This window comes from Leucopleurus acutus (assembly GCF_964270905.1).
Source record: "Leucopleurus acutus genome assembly, chromosome: 12".
NCBI classification, from domain to species: Eukaryota; Metazoa; Chordata; class Mammalia; order Artiodactyla; family Delphinidae; genus Leucopleurus; species Leucopleurus acutus.
The window spans coordinates 1,383,112-1,396,492 of NC_139154.1; the positions used below are offsets into that span (position 1 = coordinate 1,383,112).

Sequence of the window (13,381 nt, forward strand, 5' to 3'; positions counted from 1 at the left end):
TTACAGGATAAACTTGCTGCTCTTTGCACAGTCTCGGTCCTCCCAGGAGGAGTCTGTGAAGACACTATTATTAACGAGGCCACTGACAGCAGTTACCTAGCTTTCCCTGTGTGGGCACACCTATGCCCTGGGTTAGGGCACTCATCTGGCCACTGGGTGTTATGGGTCCTGTCAGGGACTTTGGCCTGTGGTTTGGGGAAGCTTCTTCAAACCTTGGTTTCCTTGTCAAAGATTTGCAGTGAAACACTGGCAAAGGAATAATGGAAGATATGAAATTCTTTTGAAACTAAGTTGCAAGCATGTGTCAGCACATAGAGTCACTGGAAGGCTATGTACGGCTGCATTTAGGTTATGGCTTTCCCCTCTGATTTGACCTCTTTGGCCAGACCATGTGAGTAGGTAGACTAGGGCCTAATCAGTGCCTTGTCCTTTTTCCTTCCTATGTTTTTAAATTGAAGTATAATTTATATAGAGAACTGAACACACCAGATAACTACCACCCAGATCCAGTAACAAATTATTACCAACAATAGCAGGTATACCCCCACTAAATATAATCACTATCCTGACTTCTACCGGCATAGATCTGTTTCTGTACTTACTATAAATGGACTCATATGATCTGTTCCTTTTTGTATCTGGCTTTTTTTACCCAACTTTATATTGTGAGATTCATCTATATATGTAGTTGCATGTGACGGTAAGTACTGCCTTCTCATTGCTGTATAGTACCCTGCCCCTGCCTCTCTAACCCTGTTTTGACTATAGTTGAATTAAAGCAGATGAGATTAGTCAAAGCCCTTCACTTTAAGAGGGTGTGGTTCTTCCTAAATTTCTTTCTAGGAGGCTAGGTTGGATCCTTGGAGTCTGGTCTAATATATATATATATATATATATATATATATATATATATATATATATATATACACACACACACACACACACACACACACACACATATATATATAATATACATATATATTATGTATATACAGTATATATATATAATATATATATATACACCTGATTGTATCTTTAGGACAAAAACACGAGTGCTAGGAAAGCTAAAATTCAGTCAGTTGGTCTGCTTGAGGTCCAGAAGCAGCTAAAATGTAGGAATTAGCTAGAGTTCATTCAGCACCTCCTGGAGAGAAGGTTCTAGGTACTAAATCAGAAATACCCAAAGAAGGGCTTCCTTGGTGGCACAGTGGTTGAGAGTCCGCCTGCCGATCCAGGGGACACAGGTTTGTGCCCCGGTCCGGGAAGATCCCACATGCCGCGGAGCGGCTGGGCCCGTGAGCCATGGCCGCTGAGCCTGTGCGTCCGGAGCCTGTGCTCCGCAACGGGAGAGGCCACAGCGGTGAGAGGCCCGCGTACCGCAAAAAAAAAAAAAAAAAAAAAGGAAAAAAAAAGAAATACCCAAAGACTGGAGAAAGAAGTCCAGCAGTGCAATAGTGCCTCAGGGTGTTCCTGTGTCCTTGGCTCTGACTATGCTTATGGAGTTGCTGTCTTATCCAGTTTGGTCACTTGAATTCACCCTTCTACCAGGAGGGTGGGTTCTGTAGGGATGACTGATGAGCATTTGCTCAATTATGTATTATTTATTTTCTGCCTACTTATTAAAAGAATTAGGTGATATGGTTCAGCTTTCACTGAAAGGACTTCTAGAATAAGAGTCACGGAACAGGCAGAAATGATTATCAAAAAACTTAGTGCATTAAAGTCGAGTACAGAGCCCTGAGCTTCCTGATAGTCAAGGCAAAAAGGACAGCTCTCCTTTTTTTAAAGAAATTTATTTATTTATTTTTGACTGCTTTGGGTCTTCATTGCTGTGCGCAGGCTTTCCTTTAGTTGCGGCAAGCGGGGGCCACTCTTCTTTGCGGTGTGTGGGCTTCAGTGGTTGTGGCACATGGGCCCAGCGGTTATGGCTCTCTGACTCTAGAGCGCAGGCTCAGCAGTTCTGGTGCACGGGCTTAGTTTCTCCGAGGCATGTGGGATCTTCCCAGACCAGGGCTTGAACCTGCAACCCCTGCCTTAGGCAGGTGGATTCCCAACCACTGCGCCACCAGGGAAGCCCAGGACAGCTCTCCTTGAGTCAGTTGTTTTAATTTCATTGGCCTGTAGCAGGAAGCACAGTGACTCTGGGCAGCCAGACTTTCTCCTGACGCTAAACCCCACAGAGAATTGACTGATCAGTGAACAACACAGCAACTTTACACAGTGGGGTGATCTTTATGATTCTTCCTTCCCATGATTAAAGGTGATAGGATTAAATCATACTGATATGAAGGCATTGCAAAAGGGAGCTAATGCAATGTAGTGAGGTGAGTGGCTTTCTGGTTCTAAAGTTCATAACCTCCTTCTAGGATCTTGGGCTTGCCCACACCTTCTGAGCCTTTTCACATGATCTCCCTACTGTCTCCACGTCAACATACATCCAGTGACATGTATGTTGGATATGTATGTTCTTAGCCCGGAAGAACTCTCCCCTGAATACCAGTCTCACAGGCCACTTACTCATACATGTGACACTTCCCATGGGCTGCTTTGCATTGCTCTTGCCTTTCATATCTCCTAAGACCCATCCCTCCATTCATTTCAGAGACATTGATTGAGTCTATAATGAGTTGAGTTCTGTGCTATCTCGTAAAGTCCTAGAGAACAGGAATCCTGATTTCTTAAAAAAATTTAAAAAACATTTGTGTGTGTGTGTGTGTGTGTGTGTGTGTGTGTGTGTAAAGTTGACCCTTGAACAATATGGGTTTGAGCTGTATGGGTCCACTTATATGTGGATTGTTTTCAATAAATATATTCTATGGTACTACATTACTGCATGATTTGCGGTTGGTTGGATGCGTAACTATGTATAAGGAGTGCCGACTGTGGATTTTCCACTGTGTGAGGGTTGGCACTCCAACCCCTGTGTAGTTCAAGGGTCAACTGTATATATATTTAAAGTGTACAATTCAGTGGCATTAAGTACATTCACATACAACTATCACCACTATCCATCTCCACAACTGATTTCTTTTTAAATTATGTTCCTGTATACTGTAGTGCTTTGCATGTAATTGGTTTTCAACACAGGCTGTAAAATGAGAGAATCTGGGGTCAGCGATTCAGGGGTTGTATGATAGGAATCTTACAGATTTAGATGTTGAAATTTAAGGTTTCTTCTATACTTTCCTTTGAGACCTCTTAAGGTATTCAAGGTAGGATTTATAGCAGTTTATATAACAAAGTCTCAGCTTTGGAATATTGTTCTTTTCTGGATGTAAGTAGTTTGATCAGGACCATTTTCCCACTGGGACCAGATAGGGTGTCCTCACAACCCTGGGAAGGTCACTAGCCATTCAACTGGAATTGGCCTGCAAGATGATATAGGCCCTTGGGGATGATTGGGGGTAGGATTATCATTTATTGTTTCTGACAATAGAGTAAGGGATCTGGGTGATCCAAATTCTAGTGTCAACTCTGTGACCTTAGTCAAGGCTGTTACCTTGGCCTCAGTTTCTCTGAGGTTCCTTTCTAGCTCTCACCTCCAGGGTTTCCTTTCTGGGCTTCCTCATACCAGGCTGGGGCTGTGTCTGCCACACCTGAGCCACCGCCCTCTTTGAGGTGGAGCCTCTACAAGGGTGATCTTCTGCTTCCTCCATTCCTTGCATCATTGCTATGACACAGTTTCCCCTCTTCAGTGCTAGTCTGGAGGAAACTGTGGGCACTTAAGAAGATGGGCTTTCCAGTTGGAGTGTTATCTTATTTCATAAATAGTATGGGGTTAATTTTGTTGTTGAACATAAGTTCACGTGCCCGACAAAAGTTCATGTGCCTGACGAACGGTGGGGCCAAATACACCGAAATGTTGGAGTTTGGGGCAGAGAAAGGTTTGTTGCAAGGGCCATGCAGGGAGAACGGGGGGCTTGTGCTTAAAAGACTAGAACTCCCTTGATTGTTTTCAGGGAAGAGTTTTTATAGGCAAATTTTGGGGTGAGGGCTGCAAGGTACGTGACTTTCTTCTGATTGGTTGGTGGTGAGGTAACTGGGCGGTGCTCCAGGAATCTTGTGCTGAGCCTTAAGTTCTCATCCTCTATCTGGATGGGGGCCTTAGTTCTTGCAGAAGAACTCAGAGATAATTGTTATGTGTATCCCTTGAGGAGGAACCAGGACTCTGCTTTATCGCTTCACTACTGTTTCTTGACTGCTCCTCCTTTGTTTCTGCATTCCCTCCCTTCCCTAGTTAGTAACTGTTTGAATCCGACCTTTAGAACTCTGCGAAAGTCTAGGAGGCTGAAGCCTTTTTCCCACAAACATGAACCAGGACTCGGAAAGGCTTTTGTACCTGGGAAGGCCCTAAAGGGTCCTGCTTGTTTCCAGTTTCTCTTTAGAACTTCTCCTGCCTGTACCCACAGTTCTGTAGAGGAGGCAGGCGTGGACTGGTATGTTATGGGAAGAAAGAAATTGACCAGAATTGCTCAATGAGGAAGTTCTAATCTCGAGATTGCTAAATAGATGTATCTAAAACTACTATCTGTCTTTAGTCCCTTGTTTCTGGGTAGGCAAGTGGCCTTCCCATACCTCAGCCAGGCTTTGCTTCTGGCCTGCCTCTGTTTCCCCAGCCTGGAATGCCCCCTCCTTTCCTTCTTTATTCCTGATAGAGATTTAAAGAGGAGCAGCCCAGTGTGATAGGCCACACACCCACCGCAGAAAGAGAAGGAGCAATTTGGGGAACCAGCCCCTGTTTTACTAACCCCAATATGACTAAATAGGGTTAAGAAATGTCCTTGATCCTCTGAGGGTGCCACTTGTCAGAGATGAGTCTGGGAGAAGAAGAGGAAAATGGGTGGCAAAAAAGGTTAGATAGATGGAGAGCTTTACGTATGTCACCTCATTTATGCCAGTGACTCTGTTGTGAGTGCTAGTCCTCCCATTTTAGAGGGAGGAAACTGGGACTCAGACACCTGTACAAATGCTAGAGCCAGGATTTGAACACTGACTTTTTTCTGATGCCACAGCCTGTACTTCACCACAACCAGCTACTAAATAAGGGTTGGCTTGAATGTTTCTACTTTGATAGTTTCCAACAACTGAAATTTGTTTTCAACAAGTACAGGGTTTGTCTCTCCAACTCCCAGCACCCAGGATCAACACAGGATTATTTCACACTTTAGCCTGAGGTCTTAAGTAATGACTTTCAAAGATCCCAGGCAGAAAGTGGTAAAAATGACCTTGAGCAGTGTTGACCAGAACATAGCCCATCATTATTACATTATTGACATGGTGGATACCAGCCAAAGGAGAGGGGGAGATGTTTGAGCACCCAGACAGACCTAACGGTGTCAGTTTGATTAGTCTTTGAATAGATCTTTGGAATTCTTAGTGTGTCATTCTTATGTGCAGCCAAGTTTGGGAACTATTATCCCAAGTGGCAGAATAGAGAATAGATGGAAATGATCAGAAAGTAGATTTATGTCAGATTGAGGAAAAGCTTTCTAATAACTAGAGCTGACCAACAGTAGAAGCTAACCAACTTTGAGAAGTGGTGAGCCTGTCATGCTTGGAAGCATTCAAACCTAGGCCTTATGACTATTGGGGTGAAAGGGACAAACTAGATAAACTCAAATGCTATGTTCAGTGGGATTTTGAACTCACATTACCCCAAGATCCCTTCTAAGAGTTAGTATTTTTTAGCCGTAGTCTTACTATGCTGTTTACATTTGGTAACATGAACGACATTCTCCCATGACTTTGCTCGTTCCTTGTGCTCCCTCCTTCTGGCTGCACTGTGAGTGAAAGTTGGAAGGATTCTGCCAAGTTCATTTTCTTCCTTCCCAATCCAGGAAAAAGGTCTTTGTATGGAGACTGCTTCTTGTTTCTAACTTCTGCTTCCCTTGGCTACCCTTCACTCAACACAGCGGTTCTGACCAAGGCTAGGTGGGCCTCAGTGGTGTGTTTAGGAAGCTGTAACATCAGGTGATTAATCATCCTTTCCTGAGTGGCCCTAAGAAACTCAGGGAGGATACATCATCATGCCCGTCATCATGGCCCAAAGAGAAGAAGTTCGGGCCAAGGTGCTATAGTTGCATTTTTCATAGCTGTCCCATATCCTTTCTCTTAGTCTCATCTGATGGAGAGGAAATCAAAGCACGGAGGTTATCCAAGAAACTACAGGGCAGAGGGTGCTCTCCCGCACTAAGAGGGTCCACAGGAAAGGCGACGGTGGTGGTCCTAAGGGCCTGGCTTTAGAGCCAGACACCTCGGTTTGAATCCTAGTTCTGACCCTCACCAAGTGACCTGTAAAACAGGGTTGTAGAAGTATTACAAAAGAACAAAGGAAGTCAAGTCAGTAAACCCATAGGATGGTTTCTGGCAGGTAAGAAATGCTTGGTAAATGTTTAGCTACTCTAACGATCATCATCATCATCGTTTTCATCTGTCACTGAACACTTAAATATGATTATAATCTCTTTGAGTAAAGTCTGACTGTTTAACTTGTTAGGTTCTTTGAGAGTTAACACTGGATTTCCAACAAGGCTTGTAGCAGTTTAAACATCAGAGTTAAATTAAGCATGGCTGCTGTAGAATTATGGCCATTCCACATTTGCTCTTTTGTGCTCGTGACCTCACACTCCAAGAAGTGACAGTGCAGCCTCTTAACAAGGCAGTACAGGCTTTGCTTTCCCACACAGGAACTCTCTTGCTTCCTTTGCAACATCCGGAGCCATCCATGGAGGTGGGGGTGGGTGGCAGTGAGGCCTCTGGACCTCTCTTCTCTTTGGGAACGTAGTAATGAGGGAGCTCCAACTTAGTCATGTGTCAAACTCATGATAATGTCCAGAGATATGTCCGCTGCCTTCTCATCTGCCAGGGCAGCCCCATGGGCCATGCCCTCCACTGTTTGCCCTTCATATCTGTGTGGTGGGATGACTGGAATAGAAGATGGCCTTTTAGTGGACATGGCCAGCCAGAATGTGCTGTAGTGCCATTTGGCCTGTATAGACCCTGCTGTTCAGCAGAGAGGGGCGTTCGTCAAGCAGAGCAGAGAAGAGCACAGATGAGCGGGGCTGCCCTGTCCAGTCCTGGCTTAGCTTTTGCACCTGTGTGATTTTGGGCATGTTGCCTTTCCCTTTTGGTGGAATGGAGGAGATAACACTACCTACCTCACAGGGCTGTTATGAGGATTAAATGCGTTAATGGGTATAAAACCTTGAAAACAGGTTTTGCTGAAGGGTTTGCTGTTATTACTATTGCCTCTGAGGGCATCTCAGGCTGTACCTGGACGTGGCTTGGCGTTAGCCTCTGGTCTGGTGGCTGGGACTTTGTATGCTAGCACTGAGATGCGTAAGCCATAATGTAGTGTTCCTGGGCCAGTCATTGGGTTTGGAACAGGAGGCCTCTGGGGTGATTTAAGTTGCCTTGGGCTCAGAGTCTCCAGCAGTTTGTCTCCCACTGCACCAACAGGGAGAGAACTTGTCTGAGGCTGTATGCTTTTTCCTCCTGGGAGCCTCAAATATCATTATGGGGGAGACCAGCCTCCTCAGGAGCACCCTGGCTCCCCAGGATTGTAGGAAGCCCAGATCATGACCCAGCTTGGGGTGGGGGCTGGTGCCCCACAGCCCTAGGAGGCTGAGGCAGACAGTGGGCTCAAGGCCATCGAGGTGCCAGGAGCCTGAAACCAGAAAACAGAGTTGATGGTTGGCGTCGTCCTGGTTTAGACCAATGGAGTTAGATGTCTGCTGTAGCTCTTTAATAAAAGCTGGCAGCAAGGGAATTGGGGGAAATCCTCATTTCTGCGAATTTAAAACCCTGCATGACAAGCAGTGGTAGTGGTCATCAGCCACGCTTTGCCCTTGGGAATCCTGGAGTTTTGGAGCTGGGAAGACCAGGGTCCCTTCTGGTCCCCCAGTCTGCTGATGAGGCTGGGAGTGCCAGGACCACCACCCTCATACCTTGAGGGCACAGCTATGACCTGGTCCAAGGGTCCTGATTCTACTCCTACCCTTTGTGGCCTTACCCGTCCTGGACACTGCTGCTGAGAACAGGGATGTTGTGGAAACTTGTGCGCCTCCTTGGATGGATTTCTATCAGACCTTTTCCTTATAGGAGAAAACTGGGAATATCCGTAGGCGGGGCCGATGAGAGCTTTCAAGAAGCAGACTGTCTGAGGGGGACTCCTGTTGTTTTTCCTTCTCCTGGTGTTAAATCTGGGAAAAGTTCTTGTAAATTTATGTTGGAAGCAAGATAAATGAAATGACTAGGGAGAGCTGCCTCTGCCTCTGAGGATGGGGGAGGTTGCTTTACTATGTGTATCGAGCCTCTGTTAATGTGTCAGGCAGTGTGCTAGGCTCCAGGGATGCAAGGGTGAACAAATAGTCATGGTTCTTCTTGCCCTTGGTGCTTATGATCTGGACCCTAATAAATATGTATTTCCAAATTGGGGATGGTGTTGTGAAGGGAAAAGTCTGAGTTTGCAGAAAAAACAGTGAAGCCTGATTGTTTTTATTAGGGACAGTAGAGAAGGCCTCCGTGCAGAGAGGCCTGAAGGATTGGTAAGGGATCCGCAGATGAAGAGCAAGGTGAGGATCTATGGGGCCTGCATGAACAGTCTTCTAGGCAGGGAAGGGCAAATTGGGTGAGTTGGGGGACTGAACGAAGGCTGATCTGCACAAGGAGTGCAGAGGCACACAGTAAGATGGGGAGTGGGAGAGGCCTGGCTATATAGGTAGGGCCTTGGAAGGATTTAGGGTTTGGCGCCAATGGGAAGTCACTGAAAGTCTTTAAGCAGGGGAATAGTAGTCTGTCTGGGGATGGAAAATGGATGGAAGAGGGAAAAGTATTGTAGAATCGGGGATTTTATTAGTCCAGGCAAGAAGCTATGGCTGCTTGGCCTGTGGTGAGGGCTAATAGGGTTGGCATGACTGGCCTTATGAGTGTGGGGGAGGACAAGAGATGAGGGCCAGTAATGAACCCCAGCTCCAGAGATGTTGTCATAGGCATTTAAACTCAACCTATCTGAAAAGAACTCTTCCCTAATTGGCCTTTCCCCTGGTCTTTAACATTCTCCAGAAATAAAATTTAATTTGTAGTTTAGTTTTTTTTTTTTTTTTTTTTTAAAGACAAGTCCTGTCATAGAGTCTGGTTAAATGGTCTTTAATAATAACCTTCCGTACATAACAGATTTTATCCTTTTGAGGAGCTGAGTGATGTTCCATGATGCAGATGCATACCATAATTCATTTAACATATAGGTTGCTACTCTCATTTGCCTCTCTTTCAGGTTGACCAGTATCTCTACCACATGCGTCTTTCTGATGAGACCCTCCTGGAGATTGCTAAGCGGTTCCGCAAGGAGATGGAGAAAGGGCTTGGAGCTACCACCCACCCCACTGCTTCAGTAAAAATGCTGCCTACCTTTGTGAGGTCTACTCCAGATGGGACAGGTATTATACCCCTGGGAGAAGGCTCTGGGTGCTCCATTGCCTGGGAGAGATTTGGGTAACTTTGCTTAGGGACCCAAAGAACTATATACAACAGTGAAGGTTCTTTGGTTTCAAGCCTCAGAAGCCAACCCTTGTTAACTTAAGCATGCAGGGATTTGAATGGAAGTCCTGGCAGTCAAGGAGAAGTAAATCTCTGTCAGCCCTGCTGGGGTACTGCTGTCAGCCATTTGTTTCCCATCCATGTGCTGAGAAAGGCTGTTTGGCTCAGTTTGGGATTTTACAGCTTCACTGAGATTGCACACAATGAAAGTGATGAATAACAAACGTGCCTAATATGGTCACGGCCATAGGCCATGTCAGTCACTCTCGGGCCCATCTAACTGGCACATTCCACAGACTTGTTGGAGAAACAGTGTGGTATAGGTTGTTCTAGACTGTGTTTTGAACTCCATGAATAAAGACTACTAGAAGTCCAAATAAACTTGGAAGAATGTGAAAGAGACATGGTACATATTAAGGTATTAAAGGCTCTGAAACTGTGCAATTAGAACCTGTCAAGCTTTGTGTTATCCCCTTATTTGGATACAGAGTCTATTTCATGATGCACTGCCCAGCAAGTGATTTAATTAAACTGGAGAAAAGGGACATGATGGACACTGAAGTTGGAAGGTGGGTTGGGGCTAGATTCAGAAGGCCTTGCATGCACACCTGAAACACTGAGTCTTTCTTCAGTAATAGGCACTGGGGAGTAACTGAAAGTTTTTGAGGGGTGTGAGCAGAACTGTATTGGTAATGCACATCATTAGCAGTTTATGCAGAGCGGGGGTGGGGGGTGGTGATGGGTGGATGGTAGAGCATAGGGCATGGCCCTGGTGGGATGTAGTGGGCAGAGACCAGAGAGGATTCAAAGGTGATGCCAGGGTGTTGAGCCCAGCTGCCCGGGGGTGGCAAAATCCTCAGAGAAGGGAACGGAACTAAGTTGTGCCAGCACTTTCACACAGTTTGTTTCATTTAATCCTCATGACAGCCCTCCATTTTAGAGATGAGGTACCTCTGGGGCCACGAGGGGTGAAGGGTGTGGGATGGCTACCTATATATAGAGGGTGAGAGAAAGAGCCCGGGGGCAGCTGCCAGGGTGATGGAGGAACCAGGAAGCACAGAGTCTGAGAACCGGAGGGAGGACAGAAGTCCACAATGCTGGCTGGTTCCTGGTGAAGCATCTGCATCTGCAGAGAAACCCTGGGGAGGGGTGGGCGGGGCAAGGCACAGGACAGGGCTTGTTCGTTTGTACCACATGCCTTCAGTGTCTCCATCACGTCTGTGTCCCTGAGGCTTACTTGCGTGAGAGCCTTTGGGGACCTGTTCATCTAACAAGATTTTGTACCTTTCTACAATTTCTAAAATAAGTATGTGTTTGCTAAAGCCTTGGAACCCAACGTTGAGGGTGTGACCTTGTTCAGGATTGTTCTGAGTGTGTGTTTCAGCCCTTCAAAGAGCTTCTTGAGGTGAGGGGCCTCCTCCAATTCTCGGATATCCCTCATGTGCCCTCTAGAATGGCACATTTACTATACCTACCACTCCCTCTGATTGGCAGCCACACCTGCTTGTACTGTTTTTATGACATTCTGATAAATTTACTAGCTCCTTAAGACCAGGGACCTTGTCTTTATTTCAGGCACTAGCACTAAGCAAGTATCCTAAATATTTTCGAAATATATATTATGGGCTAACAGCTTTTCTGAGCATCTACATGTAGTAACTTATTTACTTTTCACAAAACCCTATAGGGTAGGTACAAATTTTAAGTACTTTTTTTTTTTAAAGATGAGGAGTTGGGAGCCTGGATGGTCAGATAACTTGCCTAAGGTCATATAGCTAATGAGAAGCTGAGTCAGGATTCAAACTCATGTATGCCAAACGCCAGGCATCAAGACTGAGCTTGATACATTATGTGTGTATGTGCACGTGTGAGCCTGTACACTCAGCGCCAGAGGACGCATATGCTCAGTGGAAATTTTTTGAAATGGGGTTGGGAGTGGATGTCTGGCCTGGATTATAGGCAGATGAGTAAGTTTGTTGGGGAGAACTAGGTATGGGGCCAACTTTTTCTATTCTCGTTGTTTTCCTGAGATTGGAGCAGGGAGACCTCCCACTGCCTCTTAGAGTTTGCATCCGTTGCTGTATTGTGTGGTCATTAAGTCTCTTTCTCTGACCTCAGGCCAGAGTCCTTGGACCCTGTCTTTGTCCCACCTCTACCCACAGTGGAGCAGCAGGCATGATTTTGGCTTCTATGCATTTGAGTTTCCTGGACTGAGGACAGGAGCCAGAGGCTGACTCCTGTAGGCTTCTTGGGGTGGGGGGGTCTGGTGCAAGACTTATCTGCCTGACCTTCTTTCCACACAGAAGCAGGGAGATTTTACATGACTTTTGTGATACCCAGAGTACCTCTTTATAACCTCAGATTCTACAGTGTAAACGGAGACAGTGTGTGAAAGGAATACTGTGTATTGGGATGTTTTATTTACTTAAGTAGAGCAGGTGCCCCCTAGAGTACTAGAGACCAGACTGTAGGAAATGGGGTCCCCAGCCCTTTCATTCCTCATTTGCTGGGGGGTCTGTGGGCCAGCTCCTCATCCCAGTTCTCTGGGACTCAGCCTTTTCTCCTTTGTAAAAATAAGAGGTGGATCCAGCAGTCCTGGTCTGTTCTACACATGTCCTGGAGCTAGTGTGTCAGTGTATTTACGCACAAAGTTCCTTGACTTACTGTAATGAGGGAAAACCCCTTTAATGTCCATCAGTTGGGCACTGGTCAATGAATGCAGAAAACAGTCCTCTGCAACCCATCATAAAGCATGAGATAGATTTATGTAAATTCATATTCTGTAAAATCACGTGTGTGACTTTACAGAATATATATATACACATATAACTATATATGTGTGTACAGGTGTGTAAAGTCTCAAGGATATGTATTGAGCTATTGGTAGTGTTTCGCCCAGAGTGTGAGATTGGCAGTGACTAGTTACGTTGAAAATATATGTATATGACAACTAGCAATTCTACTTCCAACTATACCTTGAACAGATTCCCATATGAACTCGAGGAGACATGTCTAAGAATGTTCATGGCAGTGCCGCTTATAATGACAGCATATTGGGAACAGTTTATAGACTGTGCATGTGAAGGGATACAATATAGCATGTCACAAAAATGACCATGTATAAATATGGATACATTTACAAAACGAAGAGTGAAAAATTGCAGAAGGACATGTACCTCATAGTAGTTGAATGTTATTTTAAAAAACTTCTCCAAGTAATGCTATATGTTGCTCATGGACACACACACATCCTAAAATTGTTAGGATATAAGCTAGAAAATGTGTACCAGATAAATGATAGGGGTTGCTTCTGGAGAGAGAGAAAGAAAATGGAACTGGGAGGGGAACATGAGGGAATATAATTGAAAGTGTTCAACATCAAGGTTTTGAGTTTTATATTCCGTTAGTTGGGCTGTGTGTTATGGAATGTGGCAGTGAGGACCAGTACCTCTTCACTAGATAAAGCCTGTCAAAAATGAACATTCTTCTTTTTATTGGCACCCCAGTAAAGTGCTGAGAGGAGAAACGAGAGAGCAGTTGTGTGCAGGGACCACTGCCTTTCCCCTGGACGTGGTCACACAGCCTGTGAGGCTTGGCTGGTGCATCTGCTTGCCGGCCAAGGCTGCAGTCCCGGCACTGTTGCTGCTGCTGGTGACTGTGCTTCTCTTCTACAGAAGGCTAGAGGCCTTGCTCAAGTGGCACCTGCTCCAGGCTAGCCTTCCTCAGAACGTTGCTCAGCCCTTTCCAGTGTTACTTTTTCGTATCTGGGAAGTTAAACCTCAGATCTAAACCTCTGCTCTAAAGGGACTTAGTCAGTGGCTCTCTAACTTTTTTGGACTGCATA

General features: G+C 45.4%; 1 protein-coding gene across 1 annotated transcript in view; it reads left to right on the forward strand.

Moving 5' to 3' along the window:
• The window catches only part of HK2 (hexokinase 2), a gene marked incomplete at both ends in the record, with an annotated part of 59,086 nt that overhangs the window by 10,005 nt on the left and 35,700 nt on the right, over positions 1-13,381 (forward strand). Inside the window, one exon of the mRNA XM_082851343.1 lies at positions 9,275-9,437. Within this exon, the coding sequence (XP_082707469.1) occupies positions 9,275-9,437 (163 nt within the window). The remainder of the gene's footprint in view (positions 1-9,274; positions 9,438-13,381) is intronic.